General features: G+C 34.8%; 1 protein-coding gene across 1 annotated transcript; it reads right to left on the reverse strand.

The window, feature by feature from the left end:
• Window positions 1–10041: 10041 nt before the first annotated feature.
• On the reverse strand, window positions 10042–23612 carry IBSP (integrin binding sialoprotein). Its single transcript, XM_025998062.2, has 7 exons — window positions 23525–23612; window positions 20845–20912; window positions 20701–20751; window positions 20531–20608; window positions 16598–16663; window positions 11648–11815; window positions 10042–11094 (listed from the first exon to the last, which is right to left on the reverse strand). The coding sequence occupies exons 2-7, from the start codon at window positions 20896–20898 to the stop codon at window positions 10549–10551; spliced, it is 963 nt and encodes a 320-aa protein (XP_025853847.1). The 5' UTR covers window positions 20899–20912; window positions 23525–23612; the 3' UTR covers window positions 10042–10548.
• Between the last annotated feature and the right edge of the window lie 1417 nt (window positions 23613–25029).

Raw genomic sequence — 25029 nt, forward strand, 5'->3', positions numbered from 1 at the left:
ATGAAGGTATAGAAAAAAATTAGACTCTTTGAATTATGGTGGATCTTGATAATGCTAACACTTAAATCAAAGAGGAAGTTGCTACCAAGGTATCAATTTTAGTGGATAATTTCCAGAACTTAGTAACACATTTTATATTTTATAAAAACACATTCTAATGTGTTTAAACACATGAAGTTTAAGAGTATAAAACAAAGCACTAAAAATTATACCATTGTGTTGAGTAGAGAATACTTTCAATATATATTTATTTTCAAAAGCAGTCTCCCTACCTGGATGGCATATATCTCGAAAATGTAAACTACATTATAAAATTATTTGCTATCAAGAATATCAAGAGAGCCAAATTACCTGATATATTTTACCTTCAGAACACTTGGCTTCTTCCACGGGATTAGCAGTCTCTGGGCAAATATTGCTGAAATTTAAAGTTTGTTAGAGTTCCCAATGGCCAATCAGCATAGACTTACTTAGCACTAGCAAACAATTTGTTACCAGTGCCCACAGATAACCATAGGGGGCAAAGTAATTTTAATCTAAAAATGTTTTTGTGGTGAAAAGCTGCTATCAAATGTTCCAGAAAGTAGGATAAACAGAAAATATAAATACCTTAGTTTGGTGTATGATGTTGTCAGGTAATTAAAACTGATTTCAGAACTATTAATTAGGACTCTGAATAACTAACATGTTCATAAGTGGAAAAATTTTAGCTAACCTTTTGTGTAGAAAGTTTATAATTTCAACTTAGTCTGTATTAAATTCAGCAACATTTAACAAAAATGTGTTATGAGTGCTTATTATGTGACAGACACTGGGGAAGTAGCAGTAAGCAAAGTGGACAGGAAAGAAAATCCCTGTATTCATGGAGTTTATAATTTGGTGGGGAGACTGACAACAAATAAAATAAATAAGTAATATATATGATGTAGATAGTGACATAGACTACATATAACAAAAAAAGTATTGCAAGGAGAGGAATGACAAGCACTGGGGGTGGGGACATGAAGACACTAAGTTGAAATACTAGATAGGGAGACCTGGGAAGGCCTCACCAAGAAGGAGGCTCTTTAAGAGTAAAGACCTGTAAACACATGGCATCTAGGGGAAGAGCATTCCAAGTAGAAGGAAGAGGAGGAGGAGAGCCCCAGAGACGAGAGTGTGTTGACTCGTTCCAGGAACAGAGAAGAGGACCTTTTGACTGGAAAGACTAAATGAAGTGAATAGCAGGAAATGAGGTCAAAAGGGTAGTAGGTGGCAGATGGCATGGGGCCTATAGATCATTGCAAGGCTATTGACTTTACCCTGAGTGAGAAAGAACCCTTGGCAGTTTTGAGCAGAGCTGTAACTGCAGAGTAATTGAAATAGGAAAAGGCAGAGATGGGCTTGGAAGACCTTGAGGTAATCCAGGCAAACCATGATTAAGACTTCAATCAGTGATGGCAGAAGGGATTGGGGGAACTGGTCAAGTTCTGGATATATTTTGAAAGTAAAACCAATAGGATTCAATGACATACCACATGTGGGCTGTGAGAGAAAATCAGGACTCAAGGGTGAATCTAAAGATTTTTGGTCTGAGCAACTAGACAAATGCAGTTCCTTTTATTGATATGGGGGAAACTGCAAAAGCAGTGGTTTTGGGAGAAACATTGAAATAATAATAGTAATTATTGGTAAGAGATGTGTCTGGTATTTTCATTGTAAGCATCTTTGCCACAGATACCTTTGCTGCAAGAATTTTCCTTATAAATATTTTCACACAAAATAAATAAATATTTTCACAACATGAGGAATTGGCTGTAAGGCAATTTTGTCATAAAAGATAAAAAATAACTGGTTAACAGTTTGGCTTAAGAGTTCGATTTGATTTCTCCATTGATACAATGCTCCCATTTTTACATTATATAAACCTTACCCTCATAATGGTCTATATAATGGTGCAGAATTTTGAACCCACATTTCCTGTAGAACTTAGGGACATCTACTAGTGGACATGTGACAATATGGCAAGAACAAACAACAGTGTAGAAGGCTTTCACAAGGGGACACAAAGCTCAATTACAAATATGCATCCTAGTATTTAGAAACTGATACTTCTCTATGTTTTTTTATTTTAAGATTTATTTATTTGAGAGAGAGAGTACTTGCTTGCACCCGCAAGCACAAGGGGAAGGAGCAGATGGAGAGGGAGAAGGAGAGGAACTCAACTTGATTCTCTGATGAGCAGAGAGAAACTCAACCAGACTCCCTAATGCCCCTGATTTTAGTGGGGGGAGGTACTCCATCCCACAACCTGGTGATCAGGACCTGAACTAAAATCAAGAGTCCAATGCTTAACCGAGCCAGCTGAGCCACCCAGGCACCCCCAATACTTTTTTTAATGAAGGAAGAAATTTTAGTGAAAAAAGAAAAAGTGTAATGCCTAAATGAGGAAATGAATCATCAAGAAAAAAAAAAAAAAAGAAAGGAAAAAAGTATAATATTGTGAGTGAAGGACTTTGAAGACAAAGGTTTAGTTATAATCCATGAAATAAAATCGGTTATTTGTGCAGCACTGCCCCAAATCTGTCCTATACATTTTGAATGTACTCAATATTTTGTATTTCTTAACAAAGTGTTTTCACTTTTGTTACTCATTTTTCATGTTTCGTTATGCCCTCTTTAATGAATGCCCCTTTTGTTTTTCATAAATGTATCTTTTACAGCACAGTTGCTTTACGGTCAATTAGTTACTCCATCAAAATGCTTATGGAGGATATGCTCGCTGCAGAGATGCTCAGGGCCTAGCTGCCTAGAAGCTGTAAGTATTTCTCCTTTATGTCACTGACAGGAAAATGTTTATTTCTATCTAGATGTATCTTTGTTCAGTAAGAGAAAATTCAATGAACTTTAAGAGAAAAAATTTGCTTAGCTACTAGTCCTAGCAAGGAGTAAACTGGCAGTAGCTAAATATATATGCTCCCAAAGTTAAAGTGAATTCAAAGCTTCAAAAAAAAAAAAAATCAACTTAGGCCTCAAATTTAGAACCTACAATTGACAAAAGAAAAAGTAGCCTATTCTGGTTTTAAGGTTGCAGAGAAGAAACTGCAGCAGGGGTGGGGGAGGGGAGGGGGAAAACCAAGAAAGATTATTTGCTAAAGTTCTGTGAAGTCGAGGTGTTACTTCTACCCTCTTGACGCCCCCTGAGTTAAGCTTGAATTACAAAAACTCAACATAAGTTTTCTAAACATTTTTGTGTTATAAACAGTTTTGCCATAACATTTGTTAGGAGTGAATAACCAAAGATAAAGAACAATGTTCTGTTAAAAAAAAAAAAAGTTTATCCTCCCACCATCCCTATTTAACTTGAAAACAAAATACAACTAGGAATCAATAGAGAAGACAAGAAATGGACACCTGGATTTTCTTCTGGTTTTTGGCTGACGGTTCAAGAATGGGCACCTTCGTTTTAGATTTTGTACCTTGCCTGGCCTTCCTGGGTCACAGTGTCCCAGAGTTGTTCCTCAAATAGATTTTAAGATGAAAGTAGTCCATTCAACATGTTGCATTTTGTGGTGTCCTTTTCATTTCTTACGCTTCACTTGAGTAAGAGCAATCCTATAAAATGTTAATTAGCTAGGAATCTACACAAGGTTTTAGTTGTTTTGTTTTGTGTTTCCATTTATTTCTGGAATGTCACACCTATCTTCCCTGTAGTTGTGCTCTAGGCCCAATTGCTTTAGTGTATATATATTTTTAAAAATATTATAGTAAATAGTTTTACCTTCTGGGATTTTGGTCCCCAGTTTATTTTTAACACTATTATGCAACACGTTTCTCTGTATCATCTTAGGAAATTAGGGGTAAACATCATATAGATAGAGAAAGGGAGAGAGAGGGGGAGAAATATATCTATATATAATGTATATAGTATATTATATATATAGTATATCATATGTATAGTAATTCTTTTTTTTTCTAATTTACATACACAACAAATGTACATTTCTCCTCCAGAATCCGTGGGGAGTTATTACAGTGTTGGGATTAGATAGACCCTTAAAGACTTGTTAAGGCTTTAGGCTTTTCATAGAAATATTTATTTGCCCTTGATCTTCAGAACAGAGTCCAGAATGGGTGTGCTGGGTCTTACCCTGTGTTTAGCAGAAGAAAATGTTTCTGTTATGTTCATTCATGTGTATATCAATATTCATCTTGAATTTAAAAAAAGGTCCCTTTTTCTAAAACATCACTTGCAACCAACTTTCTCATCTACCCTAAAATTATTTTTATTTTTAGTTTTTATTTTTTTCTCTCAGTATTTGAGAATTTCAACAGAAGTACATAAAAATTTCAGCCAGATATGGAACCACGGCGGGTTACAGAACAGCATGAAGCTAGCTGTGTTCATTTCTCTAGGCTATTTGTTTACTCATTCAGCTATTACTAGCAAAGAGAAGACATGTCAATATAATTTACTTTTATTTTTATATTAGAAAGATGTCTTATTACACCTTAAAATGTAACTCAGAGGATGTAGTTAAAATATAATTATAATGATACCAGCCTTTCCTTCAGGACATGGTGACATCGCTGGAAGTGGCTGTAAAACTTTGTTGTGTTACCTCAAGGGGGAAATATCTCTCATTCTCAAAATAGTGCTTTTCAGAAGTTGCCGTTTTGTTTTTCAGGACTAAGAATCTTCTCCTTAGGAGAAAGAACATGACAACTTTTACCAGCTAGTTATTCATTGCATTGGGCACAACTAATATTTTCTTACCAAATTGGAGCATATCTAGTCCTCTCAGTTTTTAGTTTTTAACATCAAGTTTATCTGCATTGTGATAGTATTTTATTTTAGCTTTTCTCTGATGACTTTCTTAATTCTTATGAACCCAGATTTTCTCTTTGTCATTTCCTGTTCCAGTTACTTATTGCTATGAAACAAACCACCTTAAAACTTAATGGTTTAAAACACCAATATATTACTTTCTTTCAGTATTCTGTAGCGTGATTTGGGTTAGCAATGAGGTCCTCACTTGGGATCTCTCATTTGGAACATTCAGAGTGGGGAAAGTACAAAATTTTATCCAAAGTTATCCAAAGACGTGACTGAGTTGTCTATCTAAGATGGTGCCTTGGTGCTTCTCCATATTCCAGACCTTTCTCTCTGGTAGAATAGGCTCAGCACTTTAAAATACTTTATTTTTAAAAACTTTATTTACAGTGGCTCAGCACTTTAAAATATTTGGTGGGCTAAAATCTCATTAACTGGATTTGTTGGCTTAAGAATAAAAATTCCCATGTAAATTACATTTTATTATATTCTATTCTTTCTCAGGGGGTCTCTTCTGTCTTATATTTCATGAGTTCCAGGCCTTGAGCAGACAGCAGAAGTTGTTAGGCCAGTTTTATGAGCTAAGCTTGGAATTGTTATGGAGACATTGTAATTATATTGGTCAAAGCCATCAGATCCAAAGGAGTGCAGAAGTAGTTTTCATGCCTTGATGGAGAGAAGTGACAAGATGCAGCTGCCTTGTGGCCACACTAATAACCACAGACCACCCACTTCCACAGCATGGCCTGGGATGAGAAAACTTTTAGTGTACCATTGCCTGGTGAGGGCCTGCATGTCTTCAGGATCATCTTGCAGAAGTAATCTTCCTCATGCCCTAAGACCTTTCTTAGTTTATCTAAGCTACCCTCTGTGGCCAGCTTTCTTTCAATGATCCAAGAAACTCATAAGCCTCCCAAACTTTGGGATCTGGAAGAAGATGTAGGGGAAGAGCTCTGCTGCCACTTCCTGACAACCTGGCATGTCTCCATATGGACCACATGGGCAAAGGTTGACTTCATTCTGACCTGAGTCTTGGCTAAGTGCCCTGTGATTCCTCTTAGAGCAAGGAGTGATAAGCCGCCTGGTACAGGAATTCCAGAGGCATTTCCTTTCCCACTTCTCCATCTTCTCGGAGTTGGTCACAAGGCTATTTCTCATCCATCTTCCTGATTTCAGTTGAGCATAGGACTTTCAGCCTCTCCTGTTTAGGGCTCAACTGCAGATCTCTTTGTAAGTCTCTCTACTTAGCCATAGGTGAGAGCTGGCTCCTCAACAACGGAATGACTTACTACCTCTGCTGTCATTTGGGCCCTTCAGCTCAGTGTCATCCTGTGGGGCCAGCAATACAGAGAGCTGACATCATGCTGATACTGCTTTTGCTCTCTGTGAAAGTTATAAACTGTTTGACTCCACTTGAGCTCATTGTCTTCCTACTGGCTGAATCAGTCGAATTGTGACATGCAAACCTAGCAGATGCAGTTGAGATTCTCATGGCCCTGTTACCAATTACATTGCCTTTTGAGGAATGCTTTACTGCTTGACAAGGGACAAAGTTTTGTCCTATTTTGACAACAGCATGAAAGTATATTTTCCTTGTTTACTAATAGTCTCTGTTCTTAAAGAGAACCTTCTTTGATCACCTGAGTATGATGTGAAACCCATAAAATTATATCTTCTTATTAATACCAAAGGGCAAAGTAGTAAAAACATAGGGTTGTTATATGTACTCTTATGCAAAATTTCCTCTTCTGATTCCCAGTTAAATTCACTTATCTTAACAGGGTGATTTTTCTCTATAAAGAACGAAGCTGTGAGAGATATATGGGGTGTGAACTTTGGAGCAGATTCCTTTCCTCCACTTAGCAAGTGCATCATCTCAGGCAAGTTACTAAATGTCTTTGTAACTCAGTTTTCTTACCTACAAAATGTAGTAGACTTTTAGTAATTGTTGAGAATGAGGTAATACATGTAAAAATGAGGTAAAATATGTAAAATGCTTAGACTAAAACTGACACACGGTAAGTGTATAATAAGCATTAGCTACTATATTAATGAAAATAGTGGTTCTCAAACTTTAAAGTACACAGAATCACCTGTCCACTCCCAGTCTCTCATTGAGTGAGTCTTGGGTGGTGCTCTAGAATCTGCATTTCTGATGTTGCTGCTACTGATCTGTTGACTATGCTTTGAGAACTACTGAGTTAGGATAATTTGCATGTAAATAACAGAGATCCTCTATCACAATGACTAAAAGAGAACAGAAGTTTATTTGCAGAGTTAGGTGTCCAAAGCTGGTCTGATACAGACTTTTTCTGTCTTGGCACTTTCCCATCCAAAGATTATTGCTTCATGCACACTGTCATAGATGGCTTACCATCATTGTTGAATTCCAGCCAGTAGGAGAGAGAAATTGGAGAAAGGGGAAGAGAATAATACTTCTCTTTATGAAGACAACCAAGAAATGGTACTCATCCAAGGTACTCATGGCCAGAACTTAAATTGAATGACCACATCTAGCTCCAATGAAAGTGAAAGAAATTAGAATTTGCTCTGTAGCCACAGGCCCAGCTTAAAAACCAGGGTTCTGTACTCAGAGAGAGAAAGGAGAACAGGTATTATGGGCATGTGTGATCTTTACCACAGCTACAGAGTGGTTTCTACAAGTTAACAATAGCAAAATAATTTTCTGTGGATAGGAGAATATAAAGATAAACTTGATTTCCCCCACCTCCAAATGCAAACATAACTTCTTTAATTTTTTATCTTTTCTCTATTCAGAGGAGTCGTTTGATTGATTCACAGGAGAAGGATTATCTTTCCCTGGGAGGAATAAAAATACTCCCCCTTTTTTCCAAATAATTTGAATTCTCATCATCTGCCAGATGGACCATCAGTGGGTACTATCAAGGAATATAGAAAATAAAACTTTTGTTGGAAAGGAGAAGGGAATTTGAAGCAAGAGACCAGGGAGGCTAGCTAGCTAGGATGGCAGAAGGAGTCTGGAACTCTAACATGATCCTAAGTAGGAAACATTTTTTGACAGGAGGCCTTCCATGAAGAAAGTTTTGCATAATATGACTGACAGAATTACTGTAAGGGTCATTGTTGGGGTGCCCAAGAGCTGGGTTAAGTCACAGCCTTTACCAATCTACTCCCTAGTCTTTACCCAAGAACATCATGTTGCCTTCATCTAGGCCCTGGGTAGTTAACCAACTATAGTTCTCATCATAAGACTACCCATTCATTTGGTGTCTTGGCTAGGCTGTGAATCTTTCCTCTGCAGCCATGACCTACTCTGAGTGAACCTCTTGCCATAGTTCTCCAAAAAATTCCCCACTAGTCTAAAGGAAACTCCTGGATGCTTGGAGCAATGGTGGAATTAAAGTGAGCTAGCTCAAATCCCTGAGGTGGAAGACTACAGAGCAGACACCCCCATTCCATAAGCCCAAAGCAAAGGAAGAAGAAACCATAACAGAAAAGATGAACTAATTTTGCTAAAAGAGGTAATAATATTGGAATATTAATAAATAAACTTCACAGATTTTGAAGATATTTTTCAAATCTAAGATTTGATGATTCTATGATAATGTTGAGATAGTTTGTGACAATAAGTCACAAATAAATAAGATTACCTATATTGTCAAATAAAAAGTATTGATTACACTGTTCCCAAGGCCTCAATCTCATCAAACACTTTTGTTTACAAAGATACGTTAGGGCAAGAAAAAAAATGTTTTATGGATTATAAAGGACCAGGTAATTCTATAACAATCAGATGCACCTAAGTGCTAACATGGAGAAAGGGAGGGGAGTGGAGAGGAGAGAGATGATGATTTTGAGCAACTCATTAACATGTGAGGCTCTGAACAGTAACTACTGAGTACACTCCACGTGCAGGAGATGAGGTGATGAGGACTAAAGAAGGATATTTATTTACTCTCAATAACATCTAACTCCAGAGTTCATGCACTTTGCACAATATATATGCCAAAATATGAGAAGACCACTGCTTTGAAAAGATTCTTTAGGGCTCAAGTCATAAAACCTGGCTGGTTCTAAGAAAATTGTAATAAAGGACAAATCTCATTTTTCAGCAGTATTATCATTAGTGATTTCCTGCTCACTTATAGCTCCAACATCCATTACGGATAAATATACACTAATAAATATAGCATAATGGCAAAGAGCACAGATTCTAAAACCGGTCTGCCTTTACCCTCAGCTTTGCCACTTGTGACCTTGTGCAAGCTGTATGTCTTTTTGTGCCTGACTCAGTTCCTTTATCAATAAAATAGGGGATGACAAAGATACCTACCTGATAGAGTTTTGTGAGGATTAAATGAGTTAGTAATCCATGATATTATTAGAATTGGGAAAATGTGAATATGATCTGTATATTATAAAATACTATCATAGCAGTTTTTAATTTCTTTAGAATGAGAATGAGAATGGTATTGTGGCTATGTAGAAGAATTTTTTATTTTTATAAGTACTGAAGAATTTAGGTGTAAAGCATCATGATGTCATGATACCTGCAACCACTTTTTAATGGTGTGCATGTGTGTATGTGTAAGAATTTTCTACTCCCCCCACTTCCCACCCCACCTAAAACCAAATCAAGTAGGAATAGGGTTGCCAGATACAAAATAGAGTATTCTATTAAATTTGAATTTTAGATAGATAATGAGTGATTTGTTTAGTATAAGTATATCCCAAATAATTCATAGAGGCCAAATAGTGCACGGAGCATACTTATATTAAGAAGTTTTTCGGGAACCCTGGGTGGCGCAGCAGTTTGGCACCTGCCTTTGGCCCAGGGTGCCATCCTGGGGACCCGGGGTTGAATCCCGCGTCAGGCTCCTGGTGCATGGAGCCTGCTTCTCCCTCTGCCTGTGTCTCTGCCTCTCTCTCTCTCTCTCTCTCTGTGACTATCATAAATAAATTTTTTTAAAAAATTTTTTTTAAAAAAGAAGTTTTTCATTGTTTATCTGAAATTCATATTTAACTAGGCATCCTAAATCTTTGTTAAATCTAGCAACTCTAACAAAACCCATTTATTCTCCTGATATGTATGGTTGACTGTGCCCACAAGCAGGTCAAAATCTATGACAAAATACTTATAGTTATTCTGAGTCTTAAACCATAGTGGAAATAAGCTGGATAAATAAGTGGATAAATCCATTAGCTCAGTTGTTCCCTCCTGGACTCATCTTTTTCAATTCTGAATCTTTTTTTTTTTTTATTATAACATTTTTGAAGGTTTGCATTTTATTTGTGATAAAATCCATAGATAGAATATACATAAAGATCACATAAAAATAGATGATAATGGTAATTAAACATAATATACAGTGTTAGGTAGTATGATTAAAGAACTACACATATTTTGTATATAGTGTCATTAATGTTAATTCCTAGAAGCACTTGCATGAAGAGTAGTTTTAGCAGATAATAATAGTACAAACATATTAAAATACTATTTATAGAACTACAAACTCAAAACACTTAATTGAACTCAATCTTAGATTAGTTTAAATGGCCCTGATTTACAATAAGCTTTCAATAACATATCAGGGAAAAGCGACAGAAGCAATTACAGAAAATTACTTTGGAATAGTAGCACCATTCCACATTATAATATGCACATTTGTTATATTGCACCTTCCTGAGTTGAACTTTGAAAATGGTAGCCACATGAAATGCCAGAATGGATGAATTCATCCCAGGCTGAGCCTTCACTGGTGGTGGTAGTAGTAATCTTGACCATCATAGCTGTCATAGCTGTGCCCTTTATAGTAGCTGTATTCATCTTCATAGGCTCGATAATTATCCCCACGAGGTTCTCCATTCTCACTTTCATAAACTTCATATCCATTGTCATATTCATTGGTGCCTGTTTGTTCATACTCTTCCTCATATCCATTGGAGGTGGCTTCCCCAGATGGTCGGGTGGTAGTTCCGTAGAGTTCTGGTGGTGGAGTTGTAGGTTCAAACCCACCATCTGGAGAGAGTGTTGTCTTAGAGCCACCATTGTTCTGCTTTCCAGCCTCTGTGGTTCCTTCTGAATGGGCTTCAGTGACACTTTCTTCTTCGCCTTCTCCATTGTCTCCATCACTGCTACCATTGCCATTTTCTGCCTCTGTGCTGTTGCTGCTGGTGCTGTTTATACCTTGCCCATTTTCATCCACTTCTGCTTCATTTTCTTCATTTTCTTCATCTTCCTCTTCTTCTTCTTCATCACTTTCCTCCTCTTTTGTAGCCTTGTGTCTTATATCCCCAGCCTGTAAAGAAAAATTTGAAAGAATTCAGATCTAGGTGTGAAAATGTAAAAACTTAAGATCATTCATTCATTCAACACAGGATATACCTTGGTCTTGTTCTAGATGTATTTTTGAATTGAAGCCAGTTTAACTTACAAAAAACTTGATGAGTATTTTAAAAATTCAGAATTAGTACCTTTGTCATTGAGTTTTGATGGAGAAAAATGTACTTGATAAATATGCCTTCTGAGTGGGAGATGGTTTCCTACAGTTTTGCTATTCACTTTGTCTTGGGATCCTCTTCCCTGAAATGCAGTGGCATCTTTCAGGACCTTTTATTCATTGCTAAGATGCTTGCCCTTAGTCTTCTGTTATAATGTAGGAAGTCAGTGTAACAACATGGGAAGAGAACTTGCCTGGGAAAATATCTTTCCTTATTTGTAAATGGGGGAAATTGGACCTGCTCTCGCTTTTTCAACAAGTTGATATAAAATACTCTGTGTTTAGTGTCAGGATGATTGTAGATTTCAGTAAAGAAATGAAATCAGATTTAACATTTTTGAGGAATTATTACCTTCTTGGGAAGTTGGATTGCAGCTAGACCTATGTACTCTGTTCCGGGTGTGGTCTCCTCTCCATAGCCAGGTGTAGCAGAGAGGGTAGAGTTCTCAGCATCAGATTCATCTTCGTTTTCATCAGAATTTGCATTCTCTTCATTATTTTCTTCCTCATTTGAAGTCTCCTGGTGAAAATATCCAGAGCAAGAAAAGTTATTTTAGCTAGAAGAGAACTCAAAATTTGTTGGAGTCATGAGTCATTATTGAGATAAACATTATATTCCTCAGCCAGTTCATCACCTAATGCTAATAGTTTTAATTCCTCTTATGCCATTTGCACTTCTCACTGCTTAGAAATCAACTCAAAGTTATTCTATTTACCTCACCATAGTCTCAGACATTTCTGTATTCTATTTAATCAATAAAAAATATTTATGTAATAATTTCAGCATATCTGAGTATGTGGTATTCTACATGCCTTGGGCTCTTAAAGTCTTATCAATACTATTACAACATGGTAGTAAATGGATTCTTACATATGCTGACAAATCAGCCGAGAACTTATACCTATTTTTCTTATTTCTTATAGTAGACTTATAAGAAGGATTATTGTTCTCTTTAGAAAGGGAAAGTGAGCTCAGAAAAGCTAAAAAACTTGTTAAAGGGCTTATCATATGTAATGAAGCTGTATCTAATTTAAAAAGCTGAGCCCTTTATAATGCACTATGATGTTTTTGATGATGAGGATGATTTATATGAATGTTCACACTATGCCTAGGATATTTTTTTCAGAATGAATTTTTATGGAAATCCCTCTCTTCAAACAAATTGATTGCATGTCTTATTTACTGAAGTGAATATATTTCATTGAATTTCAAGTATGTAGACAAGAAAACACATTTAATTCAAAATTCATCTGCCAGTATATAAGCCAGTTCTGTATTGTATGGAGTATTCAGAAGATTTTAGGCATTTGACACACAATCAATTTTGTTATGAATTGAAGAAACTAAACACTCCAAAAGATCTTTAGTAGTATCTGACTACATGAAGATGTTTTAAAAAAATTAATACTCCTCAAATGAATGCTTATTATAATCCTACTAATATTACTATAATTTTATTTAACATTTTATTCTTGGCCTTTATGTTGTTAGACAGTTGTTTGTCAATAGAGTTAATCTGATGTGAATCATAGCTAATATTAAAAATCAGAAATTCATACACATAGACTTTACTTTGAGTGAGTACTGGAAAATTGAATTCATTCGATGTATTTTTAAAGAGATTATGATGCTAAGATCACTTTAGTAGGCATCCTATGTTTTAAGACTTTAAAACATGAATAAAGAAAATGTGGTATGTTATATGTATGTGTATATATACATATATATATATATATGAAAAGGAATGAAATCTTGCCATTTACAATGGTGTGGAGGGAGCTAAAGAATATTATGCTAAGTGAAATAAGCCAGATAAAGACAAATACCATATGGTTTCACTAATATGTGGAATTTAAGAAATAAAACAGATGAACATAGGAGAAAAGAAAAAGGAAAACCAAGAAACAGACTTAACTATAGGGAACAAATTTGATGGTTGCAAGAGGGGAGGTAAGTGGGATGGGTTTAAATAGGTGATGGGGATTAAGGAGGGCAATTGTGATGAACACTGGGTGTTGTATGGAAGTGCTGAACCACTCACTATATTGTACACTTGGAACTAATATTAACTTGTATATTAACTAATTGGAATTTAAATAAAAACTTAAAAAAAGATAACCCACAAATTCTAAACCAAAATGTTAGATGAAAAAATAAAAATTTATATGAAGAATAAAATCTAAAAAATAAAACAAACACAACCCAGATTTAGCCTGCCTTATTACTAAAACAAAGTGACTAAAGAAGAATATGTTTATTTCATCAAATTTGTAAATTCCGCTATTTCAGTAAACTCTTGGGACTACTAGAATCTACCCCCAAACAGTCTCTAAGCTAATTGTGTCAAATATCCCACAAACACCATACTATTTATTTTTTCATGTTTATGCTTTATTCCAACAGACTAAATCTTTCAGAGGAGAAGGAGGAAAGATTCTTAGAATAGAACATACAATTTAGGTCTTGTACTGTCATATTACACATGAAAAGCCTGACATCCAGTAAGATGAATAACTTGCATGAGGTCAAATAGATGGTAGTTCATTAGTGGCAAGGTCATGATTAAAGATCCAAACTCTTAACTCATGAACTTCTGTATTTTCTCCTACAATGCCCTTTCTTTTTTAGATACTTTATTTAAGGATATTGTGTTGCAATGAATTAAAAAAGAAAACAGGTCAGTCTGTTGATGGGTATTAAGTCTCAAATATCTTTTTGAATAAGAAAATTAGCAATACTTTTAAAAAAAGTATCATTAACCCCCTAGAATGACTAAAATGACTGAAAGAAACAAGTGTTGGCTGGAATATGGAGCAACTGATGTACTGATAGAAGGAGAGCATAGCACATCTGCTTTGGTTGACTCTATTCAGATTGAACACTATGCAGACCTTTTGACTTAGAAGTTTTATTTTGAAGTAAAATGGTCTCCAGAAATAAATGCATATGTCCACAAGAAGGGATACTAGAATGTTTACAACAGCACTCTTTGTTATAGCTAAAACTTAGAAACTACCTAAATGCCCATCAACAGAAGAATAATATATTATGGTAGTAATGAGATACTGACAATGGGAATGAATGATGTACAGTTGTATGGGACGCCTGTGTGGCTCAGCGGTTGAGCGTTTGCCTTTGGCGCAGGGCGTGATCCCAGAGTTCAGGGATCGAGTCCCACATCGGGCTCCCTGCATGGAGCCTGTTTCTCTCTCTGCCTATGTCTCTGCCTCTCTCTGTGTGTCTCGCATGAATAAATAAAATCTTTAAAAAAAAAAGATGTACAGTTGTAGAACGATATAGATCAATCTTTGAAGTTGAGAGTGGAAGAGGCCACGCACAAAAGAATATATGAAGTGTGATTCCATTTATATAGTACAAAAAAAATAGGCAAAACCAATATCTGTTAGGCCTTAAAATAGCAGTTGCTTTTTGTGGGTTTGGTTAATAAAATGAAATGGATGCAAGTGCTGCTTTTTGATATGGGTGTTGGTTACACTGTGTTCAATTTCTGAAATTTCAATGACCTATATGCATATGACAATTGTGTTGTATATATTATATTTAAATAAAAGGGTTTTTTAAAGTGAGGCTGAATAGTTTAGGAATGGAAAAAAATATTTGACCACCAAATAGAAAATATGTCTAAGCACCCTCTCATATGAATACAATTCCTGGGGACTCTGTGTATTTAACCTGAATTGTCAATGACATTTTAGGGAAGAAATGGGGAAAAGGAAGTTGTAGAGTCTCTTCAAGATTTATTCATCCACTTTGCTGTAATCACTTTTAATGAATGATGTTTGGAGTATTTATTCTCTGAAGTTTTCGAAACCAAACCACCAGATATTTGTTGGGCACCATATATTGTATAAGAAACTGAGCTAGGCAATATGAGGAGATACAAGAAGGGTACAGCACTGTTTCTCCCCAAACCAGAGATGAAACCCATGATCTCCAGTCCTCTGGGTCATAAGGAATTTGCAGATAAGTTTTGGGAGGATGATAAATGTTCAAAGATTATTGGCAAGATTCTGAGTGTGTGTGATTTCACCAGAGTTTTAAAGGTGTCCTTATCATCCTCCATTCTCAACTACCATCATAACAAATGAAGAACCATTGCCAAAAGGTGTGTAGTCTAATTGGGAAATCTAGTTTGCAAGGCAATTTTGTGATCACTGTACAGCAAATAGTTGTAGTTAAATAGATTACCCCAGCTTAGTTCTTATGTAAGATTACTAAGTGGAACTTTGGGCAAAATGTTGTGGGATTTAGTGGGTGGCATTTTTCCTGGTACTGGGTTGATATTCTTGTAAGGTCTTCCTTAAGCTATTAGGGTAAATTATAGTACGGGAAATGATACTTTTATGGTTAAAAAATCAAACTAATTATTTGTCACTTTTAAAGTTCCCATACCATTTTGTTTTCAAGATAGCAGATGTTTATACATGATCCATTTTTGACTGTTACTGCCCATTCATAAATAGCACTTAAGAATACCTGAATTTAGAAGGTCCCCAAAACAGTGGATAGCTATAATTGACTATCCAGGAAAATGTACCTAATTAGTATATTGAGCAAGAGTGTCAGTTATAAACATGTTAGCACAGTTTCCAAGATATACAGATGAGTTTTAGCCATGAACTACACTAATTTTAGCCAGGAACTACACTAATTTGTACTATTATAGAGGACTATGTAGTGTTATGTATAAAATATGTAGTACTATATAGTGCTATATATATTTATACATTTTGAATATTTGCATTTCTGTAAGAACATAAATTGTATTATTAGACAAAAGGACATGAAATTCCCATTCTTTTAGAACAACCTTACTTTGTGGGTCAGGGAAGACAGATGAATCACAATAATGTTATAGAGAATATAAGATTAGCTTTTCATATACTACATACTTTGTAAATTGAGTTTAAATTCACTCCTTAAAACAAGTATTGTACTGAATTTAGGTACTTGTCTTTTACCATGGTCTTCTGTTCACATAAGTATAAATAATATTTTCTTTTCTTTTTATCAGAATTTATACTTCTTCCACTTATAATGGAGACATTTTGTCTTTGTATACCTCTTACAGGTAACTTTAAGTACCTTCAGTAGTATTTTAAACAGGTAATTTTAGTTGATTCTAATTTCAGTAACATTCCCCTTGTCCAAAATAGAAGACTGTGGGTAGTTGGTAAACTGGCAGTGGCTGTTTGCTAAGTCCAGACTACAGTAGACTAGTTTCCTATTTGTTTTATGTTGCCTGGTTTGTTATAAAAAAATCCTGCAGAAATTCCTTACCTCTTCCTCCTCCTCCTCTTCTGAGCTGTCACCGTCTCCATCTTCTTCAGATGAGTCACTACTGCTCTAAAAAAATGTATATATATGTGAATTCATACATATATGAATATTTGTGTACATATATATGTATATATACATTCAGCACTGAAAGAAATTTCCTATTGATTGAATTAGGTAAAATATGCACAATTATTTTCCCTAACTAGTATTAATTAGCATCTTGATTGATTTATTTACTTAGAATAGTTCAAATGAGAATATGAGAAAAAGATATGAGGAGTTGGGAATGTAGAAAATGAGGTTAGAGAGAAAAAGGCATTTTATAGTGATCAAGATATGAAATGAGATACTCCATCTTCAACCCCAAAAGCATAGGAAATATGTTGAAACATTTTATATATGTAAAAACTAGCAATGAATCACAAAATTGCCTAACTCTGTAAGAATAAGAGGATTATCTGGTTCAATTTATTTTACAGAGAGGGAATCTCTGTAAAAATCTCTGTAACAAAAATCTCTGTAATGAAATGATGATTAGGCTTATTGTGAAATAAAGTTGTTACTGAATGATTCTTTTAAATAATGAGCTCCTGGTGAATTTAAATTAGAATTTGACTTGAAATTAGATTTGCATATAATTTTTAGTATCTTTCAGTTTAATTAAAGCCACTTCATAAAATAAGCCTCTCTCTATATATATAAATGAGATTTTTATATATATGAGGTAACAATTATATAAGAGCAAAATTACTTCACTTATTCATTTAGGAGACTTATAGAGTACCATCCCTCTAAAGAGCTCAATATTGAATGAGAATATTTTAAACCAAGAAGTCTGTATATAAAAATATAAGTTAAGAAGCTTTGCTACTTTTTAAAAGGAAATATATGTCTAAACACCTGTTATCGAGACTTTAAGACAGTAAAGAAGATTTTTCATCTTTTTCTCAATGATAAATTGAATTTTCTTTCTCTTTCTGCAATCGCTCCTAACGCCACCAGGTAGATAAATGGATACCCGACTTAAGATTCTGTCATTTTTAGCCCTACAAATCTTAGCTTTGATTCTGATGACCCGGTTAAGTAGTGTGGTCTTAGAAAATATAGCTGCAGAAGAACTTCAGGGTTAAAGATCAGATATGAGGAAACATTCATGCTTAAGTCTGTCCCTGTAGAGGTCATTCTTCAGTGGCTGTGTCATCCATCCAAGAAAAAGGAATGCTTGTCCCCTTGAGCCAAGAATAACCATGGATGGAAAAGAGAATAATTAGACCTGCTCTTCTACTGCCATGACCTTAATGTTTGTGCTTTCCCTAGCTCAGAGGGTGAATAAAGCATAGTGTTACATGTAAAGTATTTCTATTTGTTAGTTAATAAGACAGCATATTTTTGCAATGTATTTTGTCTCTGTGGGTGTGTTTGAATCTCTTTACAAGCTTCCTCACCTCTAGCCTTCTTCCTTTCCCAACCACCTCTCTCTTCAATTGGTGTCTGCAGTGAGAACAATTTTGAAACTTCATGAAATGCCCTGAAGCCTTGATATTTTCTTTTTTCCTTTCTTTCTCTAATGTCTTATTTCCAGTTTGTAACTAAGTCGTATTATTCTTCCAGAAGTCAAATACACACACATTCACACACACACACACACACGCGCTCATATATGTATGTATGTATATTTTGCCATTACTCCTTTCAACTTCTGTCATTCCCATTTATTCAATCCCAAAATATATGTTTCAGGCATTGTTTTGCAAATGAGGGTGGTAGCAAGAGATAGAGTTGGAAACACTGACAGTTTCCATGTGTCAAGCAGTGTGATAGCTGAGATCAGTCTAATATAATAAATATAAAGTTTCTTCCCTCAAAGAATTCACGTATAATTCAAATAACATTTGATTCCAAAACGAAGCAATTTCCTCAATTAAAAGTATTTAGGGTGTTAAGGTTATTTAGACTTTCATTTCTATAGCCAAGCAGATAGATAAGCTATAGGTAGACTGTTGATAGCTTTATGATTAGTATGATATTTCATGGAAGTTGGTATTTTAGAAATGATTATGTATAGGGACGCCTGAGTGGCTCTGTCAGTGAAGCAGATGAATCTTGATTTTTGCTCTGTCATGATCTCAGAGTTGTGGAATTGAGCCCCACATTGGGCTCCATGCTCAGCGGAGAGTCTGCTTGATGATTCTCTTTCTCCCTCTCCCTTTGCCTCTCCTCCCACTTGTGCATGCTCTCTCTAAAATAAATAGATAAATCTCAAAAAAAGAAATTATTATATGTGAACACAGATTTGTTTGCATAAAACATAAATTTTAAGGCCAATACAGCTTAATGTATTTTAAGGTAACAATCTGGGTACCAAATACATGATAGACTTAAGAGAATAAATAGTACAGAGCTAAGGGTAATATATAAGTAGACATGTAAGGGGAAAATTCTAGAACTCAAACTCTGTAAAGTAAGAGAATGGATCATCAATCCTAGGTCAGACTATTGGATTGGGGTGTACATTTTATTGAATATTTTTAAAATACTACTATCTTACAAATTCTACATTAGTTGAAATGAATTTGCATATAATTTCTCTAAATTTTGTATATTAAAAATCTACGTAAAGATTTTTGAACTTTGCATTTATCAATAATTAAAAATATAACCTCTCCTAATATCTTTTCACTATGGATATTATAATTAGATCACATTTATATGACTATAAAAATTTATAGAAGGGAATATCTCTAATTAATGTGATATTTTAGGAAAATTGAGGAGCTAGTTAGAAATTTAAGTTTATTATTTCCATTTAGTTTAAGAAAGGGAATGAAGCAAACATTCAAAAGAACACTGTGTATTTGTGGGTCTGAGGTATACCAAAGAATGGAAGACAGTTCTGAAAACCCACAACTCTTGTGTTATCTGTGCTCATATTTCTGTGGCCACATACATTCCCCATATTTATTATGGTGCTATAAATACTTAAAGATTATCATTTCCTATCATTGTATGAGTTAGAAATGGGTTAGCCCAACATATGGTAGGATGCTCTGCCAAACCACTGTGCTGAGGCATCGTTTTCAGCGTCTTGACTGCTTTTAGTGTCTTAGGAATCCTGGGTCAAATGGTGCATAATTGGTGCTCTGAACCCAAACTGTATAGTAATAAAAATAGCACAATTCTGGTTTGTTGAATATTGTAAATCAACACCACACTCTCAAATTTTCAAAGGCTTTCTTTACTGTTAACCCAGTAAAAACAGAAATTCTTATTTTTGGTGCTTATTATTTTTCTTCTTGTTTACAAATTTTGAGGATGTTTTGTTTCTCTCACAAGCTTTCAGTTTTCTTCGTGAATTTCTCTTTCCTCTGCAATTCTTGAGATACACTCCTGTTATAGTTATGTTCCAATGCATGACATATTGCTCTGTTGACCAACACAGGTCAGAGGTTCAGAAAATCTTTAGCAATCACCACTGATTATCAGGAGTGTTTTTAAAAATGGTCTCTGCTGTTTATGAAGTAAATTTTTTCCTTATCAATTAAAGAACTCTAAATTATTGAATGTTAACAGTGGTATGACAGTATTGACTCATCTATAACATGACAGTGGCCTTATCACTGATTGTCAATAACAGATAAAGTTGTCCATTTTGTCAATGAGTTAGCCAAAATACCTGAATTCTGTACCATGGTATTTGCTTTTATTGTATCATTCTAGACTGGGCCCAAATGCTATTATTTTCTGTGTGTATATCTCTGCTTTAAAAGAGAACTTAGGAATAAATTTTATTGTGTTGTATTAAAAGCAAACTTTTTTTTAGTAAGTAAGTCTTTCTGGCAGACTTTCAGTGAGAATTGAATTTAGATGTCCTGTGGTTAAATAAGATCCCCTTTAAATTATAATGGGTGGGAAAAAATTAATTTTTATAATTACCTGAACTGGAAATCGTTTTAGAGGAGGATAAAAGTAGGAATGCTTGTAAAGATAGTAACGTGGCCGATACTTAAAGACCTGCATAAACAAAATAAATGATATAGTCATGTTTAATGTGCAATAAATCTGGGCAAGTAGAGTCAGGCCAAGAAAGTATGCTAAACAATTACCCCATTTTCTTCAGAATCCTCTAATTTGGCTCTTCGATGCAAATTTTTCATCTGTTTAAAAGAACATTTAATAATTACATACTATCTCTTTTACATAAAAATACTATAAGGGTAATAACTATAGGTTTTTAATATAGAACTTACTGAGAAAGCACAGGCCATTCCCAAAATGCTGAGCAAAATTAAAGCAGTCTTCATTTTGGTGATTGCTTCTGGAATTAATGAAGTGGTAAGGTTAATAAATATTAAAACTGGGAGTGTAACTTCTATTCATACTAGAAGATGAACTACTTGTTTTCATTTCTGTACATGTATAGTTTTGGCTAATTAAGACCAAATTTCTGGCTTTTATTTTAAAATTGTTCCTTTTTTTAAGTGGTAGAAAACTGACTTTACCTGTTTGTTCAAGTAATCTTGAATTCCATATTTGGTTTTATCCTATCGGCTGTGATTTGTCATTGGCAGACCATTTCATTACTATAAGAGGCTTGAATGCTTAGTGTACTACTTCACACTGAGACAAGGAGGCATCCCAATATCATCGGCATTGGAATATCAGCTAAGAAATCGAATTGTTAGTGTAGTAATGTGACTTTTTTTTTTAATAATTAAAAACTAAGCATGGCGCCTGGGTAGGTCACATGGTTGGGCGTCTGCCTTCGGCTCAGGTCATGATCTCCAGGTCCTGTGATTGAGAACCATGTCAGGCTCCTGGCTCAGCGGGCAATATGATTTCCTCTCTCCTCCCACCCCTCCAACCCCCCACTTATACTCTCTCTGTCTTTCTCTTGTGCACAAATGAATAAAACCTTAAAAAAAAAAAAGAAGCAAACTGAATGCATTTAAATGATTGCTCTTACACCAGTGATTCTACATATACATATATATTCTATATTCTATATAAAACTATTTGAACTAAAAGCTTATTTATGAGATGGGAAATAGAAGCCATCTTCCTATGAATACCTTAGAATAGTTTCTATTGTGTGTGTGTGTGTATGAAACGATCCATAATATGTGAAATATACTTTCATAGCATGTAGCACCAAACAACCATGTCTAAGGATGATTCTGTGAGAAGAGTTCATCAGAACTTCACCTTGGGATTTCAGGGGCAAATTTTCTCAGAAAATGTTATTCTTCAGCTCCATTTAAGCTTTCCATCACTAGTGTTGGAGACTGTCACAGGATGGATCAAGGGCTCTTCAGGGTCAAGGCAATAGTCATCATGGAGACTGCAGTTCTATGGAGGAATTGAGGATGCAACTCTCAAAATGAGAGTAGTTCCCAAACTCTCCTGGGGTTTGTGGCCATGTAAAGATCTCACCTCCACATAGATTCTACATAAATAAAAAGAGAGGGATGGCAAAATTCTATCCTACTTTAATTTTATTCTATTTGATAAAATCCTATTTTAATAGAGGTTGAATAAATTTAGCTAAAAGCCTACTACTAATACCCCCGTATTTGCATTGACGTATACATAAGTTAACTAATAGTGTTTAGCTGAGAGTGACAGCTTTGGCAGCATTTTATAAGCAATATGTATTGATGATGGCAATTTCCCCATAAAAACACTTGGAAAAGTAATATTTAAAATGTAGTATAAAACCCATGTCATATACTATATTCTGCAGTTTGATTTTGCATTTTGTCATTAGCCACAATTTATTGCGTCCTTACTGAGTATCTAACACTAAAACATTATACTGAGTAAGATGTAAAGCCTGAAGAAGGTGTCTTGGGTCATAAGTCACATTCTATTTGTGGCAGTCTAGATCTTTTGATATTGATGCCTACATACTTCCTCACAGTCTGTCTACTTTAGTAAAAGTTCTTAATGGCTACACAACAATAAAGAGGCTTTGCCCCTGAAGGGGGCCCATCTATCTAAGAAGTTTTTCTTATTGCTATTGAGTGCTTAAATAATACTTTGAACTTTGTCACCATGGTTAAGCTTGCCAGCAAACAGGAAGATTATTACTGCAGCTTTATGAAAAGAGTTGGTCCCTTAAAGAGCTAAAAACTTGAATACATGGAACTATAGAAAGGGTTTTGATTACATAAATTTCTCATAGCAAACCATAAAAACAACTAGATAAAAACATAGCAGGAATAATATAAAAAGAACCAAGTGGTTCATGTAGGCAGCAATTGGCTGCCTACATAAATCTCATTTTATTTACTTTGTGATTCATAAAAAACAAAGACGTCTATAGTGACCACTACTAACCCAGACAACAATTCAAACATTTCTAAAGGATAGTTTTGGAAATCTAATTACAAGTTTTCATTGGGAAGAGTACCATAAACTACCAAGATTATTTATTTCTCTAGTACTATATATTTTTCCACACTGATTTTAGAGATATAGGATGCTAACACTATGAAACTAAACTTACTGAAAAGACATTGTATATAATTGAAGTATAGATCATGCCTAATTTATGGTGAAATCTGCATACATGGAGGCAGATTTACAAGTGAAAAATAGTATTTCAGTCAGGTTATCCTGAATACATCAGAACGAGGAAACAAACAGTTATTTGTGAGGTGAAGAGATAGAAAGTAGAACGCAAAATTTTCTAGTTTATGTGCACAATATTAAGAAGTTATTTACTTGCATAGATTAATAGGCTGAACCTTTTGGAAGGATCTAAAGTCTGAGGTACTAGTTTAATGATAAGCAAATGTTAAATTACATAGCCATTCCATACAATTCAGTAACATCAACATTTAAATAAAAAATTCAAAACCAGATCCAGAGATGTAAAATGTGGAGTGTTCAAGTTTAAGAAAATGAAGTTGTCATAGTAAATCTTACCCTTTTGCAGTTCTGGAGTGAGGAAGCAGGCTCACAGGAGTGAGTGACACAGATTGAATATTTCCTCTGCTCTCTCACTCACTCATTTGCTCGCTGTGACTGGCTATAAACTCTTCTTTGCCTTCCAACAGCCAATCACTGGTTTGAGCAAGGTGATGTCAGAACGTGGATTCTCACCAGAAAACCCCCAAACTTCAACACTTTTTCAAGACACAGGCTCAGTTGAATAAACATGAAATGTGGTTCTAGTGCCAAGCGGTTTGCATTGTGGAATTTAATTGAAGGTTTAGAAGAAGATGAATAGTTTGAATTCTGAATATATATAATAATATACTGGATTTGAGTTAAAATAAATAGCAAAAGATTTAGCCATTTAAAAATTTTATAATTATACATGTTTTCAATATGTTGAAAGCAAAGGAAGCTTATACTCAGATTCAATTCTACATTACTAATTTAGTAATAAAAGAAATTAAATAAAAAGGAAAGGAGCTGATGAACAGTTAATGTTTTAATATGAATTATTTTATGTTTTTCTTAAAATATGCTTCAGTGACTCGTGAATTAATATTGATATAATTAAAGTCAACAGCATCAATTTTGTTCAGTTTACCAAACTTGAATTTTTTATCTTTCCACTGAACCAGGACAGTGGAGAGTCCATATTCCTGGCCATGAAGAGCCAAATATAAGAATGATCTGGTCCCTGTCTAAAATTTTCACAGTGGTGTAGAAAGACTTATAGCCATAGGGCATAGCAATTAAATATCTACAAGGCTTAGATATCAGAATAGGAATTTTCTAGGTTATTAATTAGGGAGAGGTTATCAAGAAAGAAAAGGAAAACATTCTTAGGAATAGATTTAAAGGATATAGAAATGAATGAACAGCATAATGATACCAGCAGTGTCTAATACTTGCTGAGTGCTCTTATGCTAGTTTTTCACTTGTGCTTTTTCAGTCATCCTTCACACAGAGAGAGAAATAATTCAGGGGGTTATTCCCATTCTACAGGTGAGGTAAGTGATACAGAAATGGTAATTATGTTCTGGGTTGCATGGCTAGTAAATAGGGGAATATAGAGATTAGAGTCAAGTCTAATTCTAGAGTCTACTTTTAATCACTATGTATCCTTGCTGGAACATTCAGAAAGCTTCAATGATTCAATAAACTGGAATATTGTGAGTGGAAGTAATGAAGAGGAGAGCAGTTGGAGAGACAAAAGCCAGGTGATGGAAGGGCCTATAGGGTACATTAACGAATATGGACTCCCCCATGGAAATGAGAGAATGTCAAAGGGTTAAAGCAGAAAAATAATATATTTAAGTTTGTAACTTAGAAAAATCTTTTGTTGAAAAGGTAGATTTGGGTTGAAGAAAGCAAGATAGTTATGGAGAATGGGGGCTCCAAGAAGCTATTTTAGTGATTCAGGAAAGCAATGCAAAAGGTTTAAACTAAACCAGTAGCTGTGGGGGTAGAAAGGATGGAACAAATGGATAAAACTA

The sequence above is a fragment of the Vulpes vulpes genome, chromosome 4 (genome assembly GCF_048418805.1).
Source record: "Vulpes vulpes isolate BD-2025 chromosome 4, VulVul3, whole genome shotgun sequence".
In the NCBI taxonomy this organism is placed as follows: domain Eukaryota; kingdom Metazoa; phylum Chordata; class Mammalia; order Carnivora; family Canidae; genus Vulpes; species Vulpes vulpes.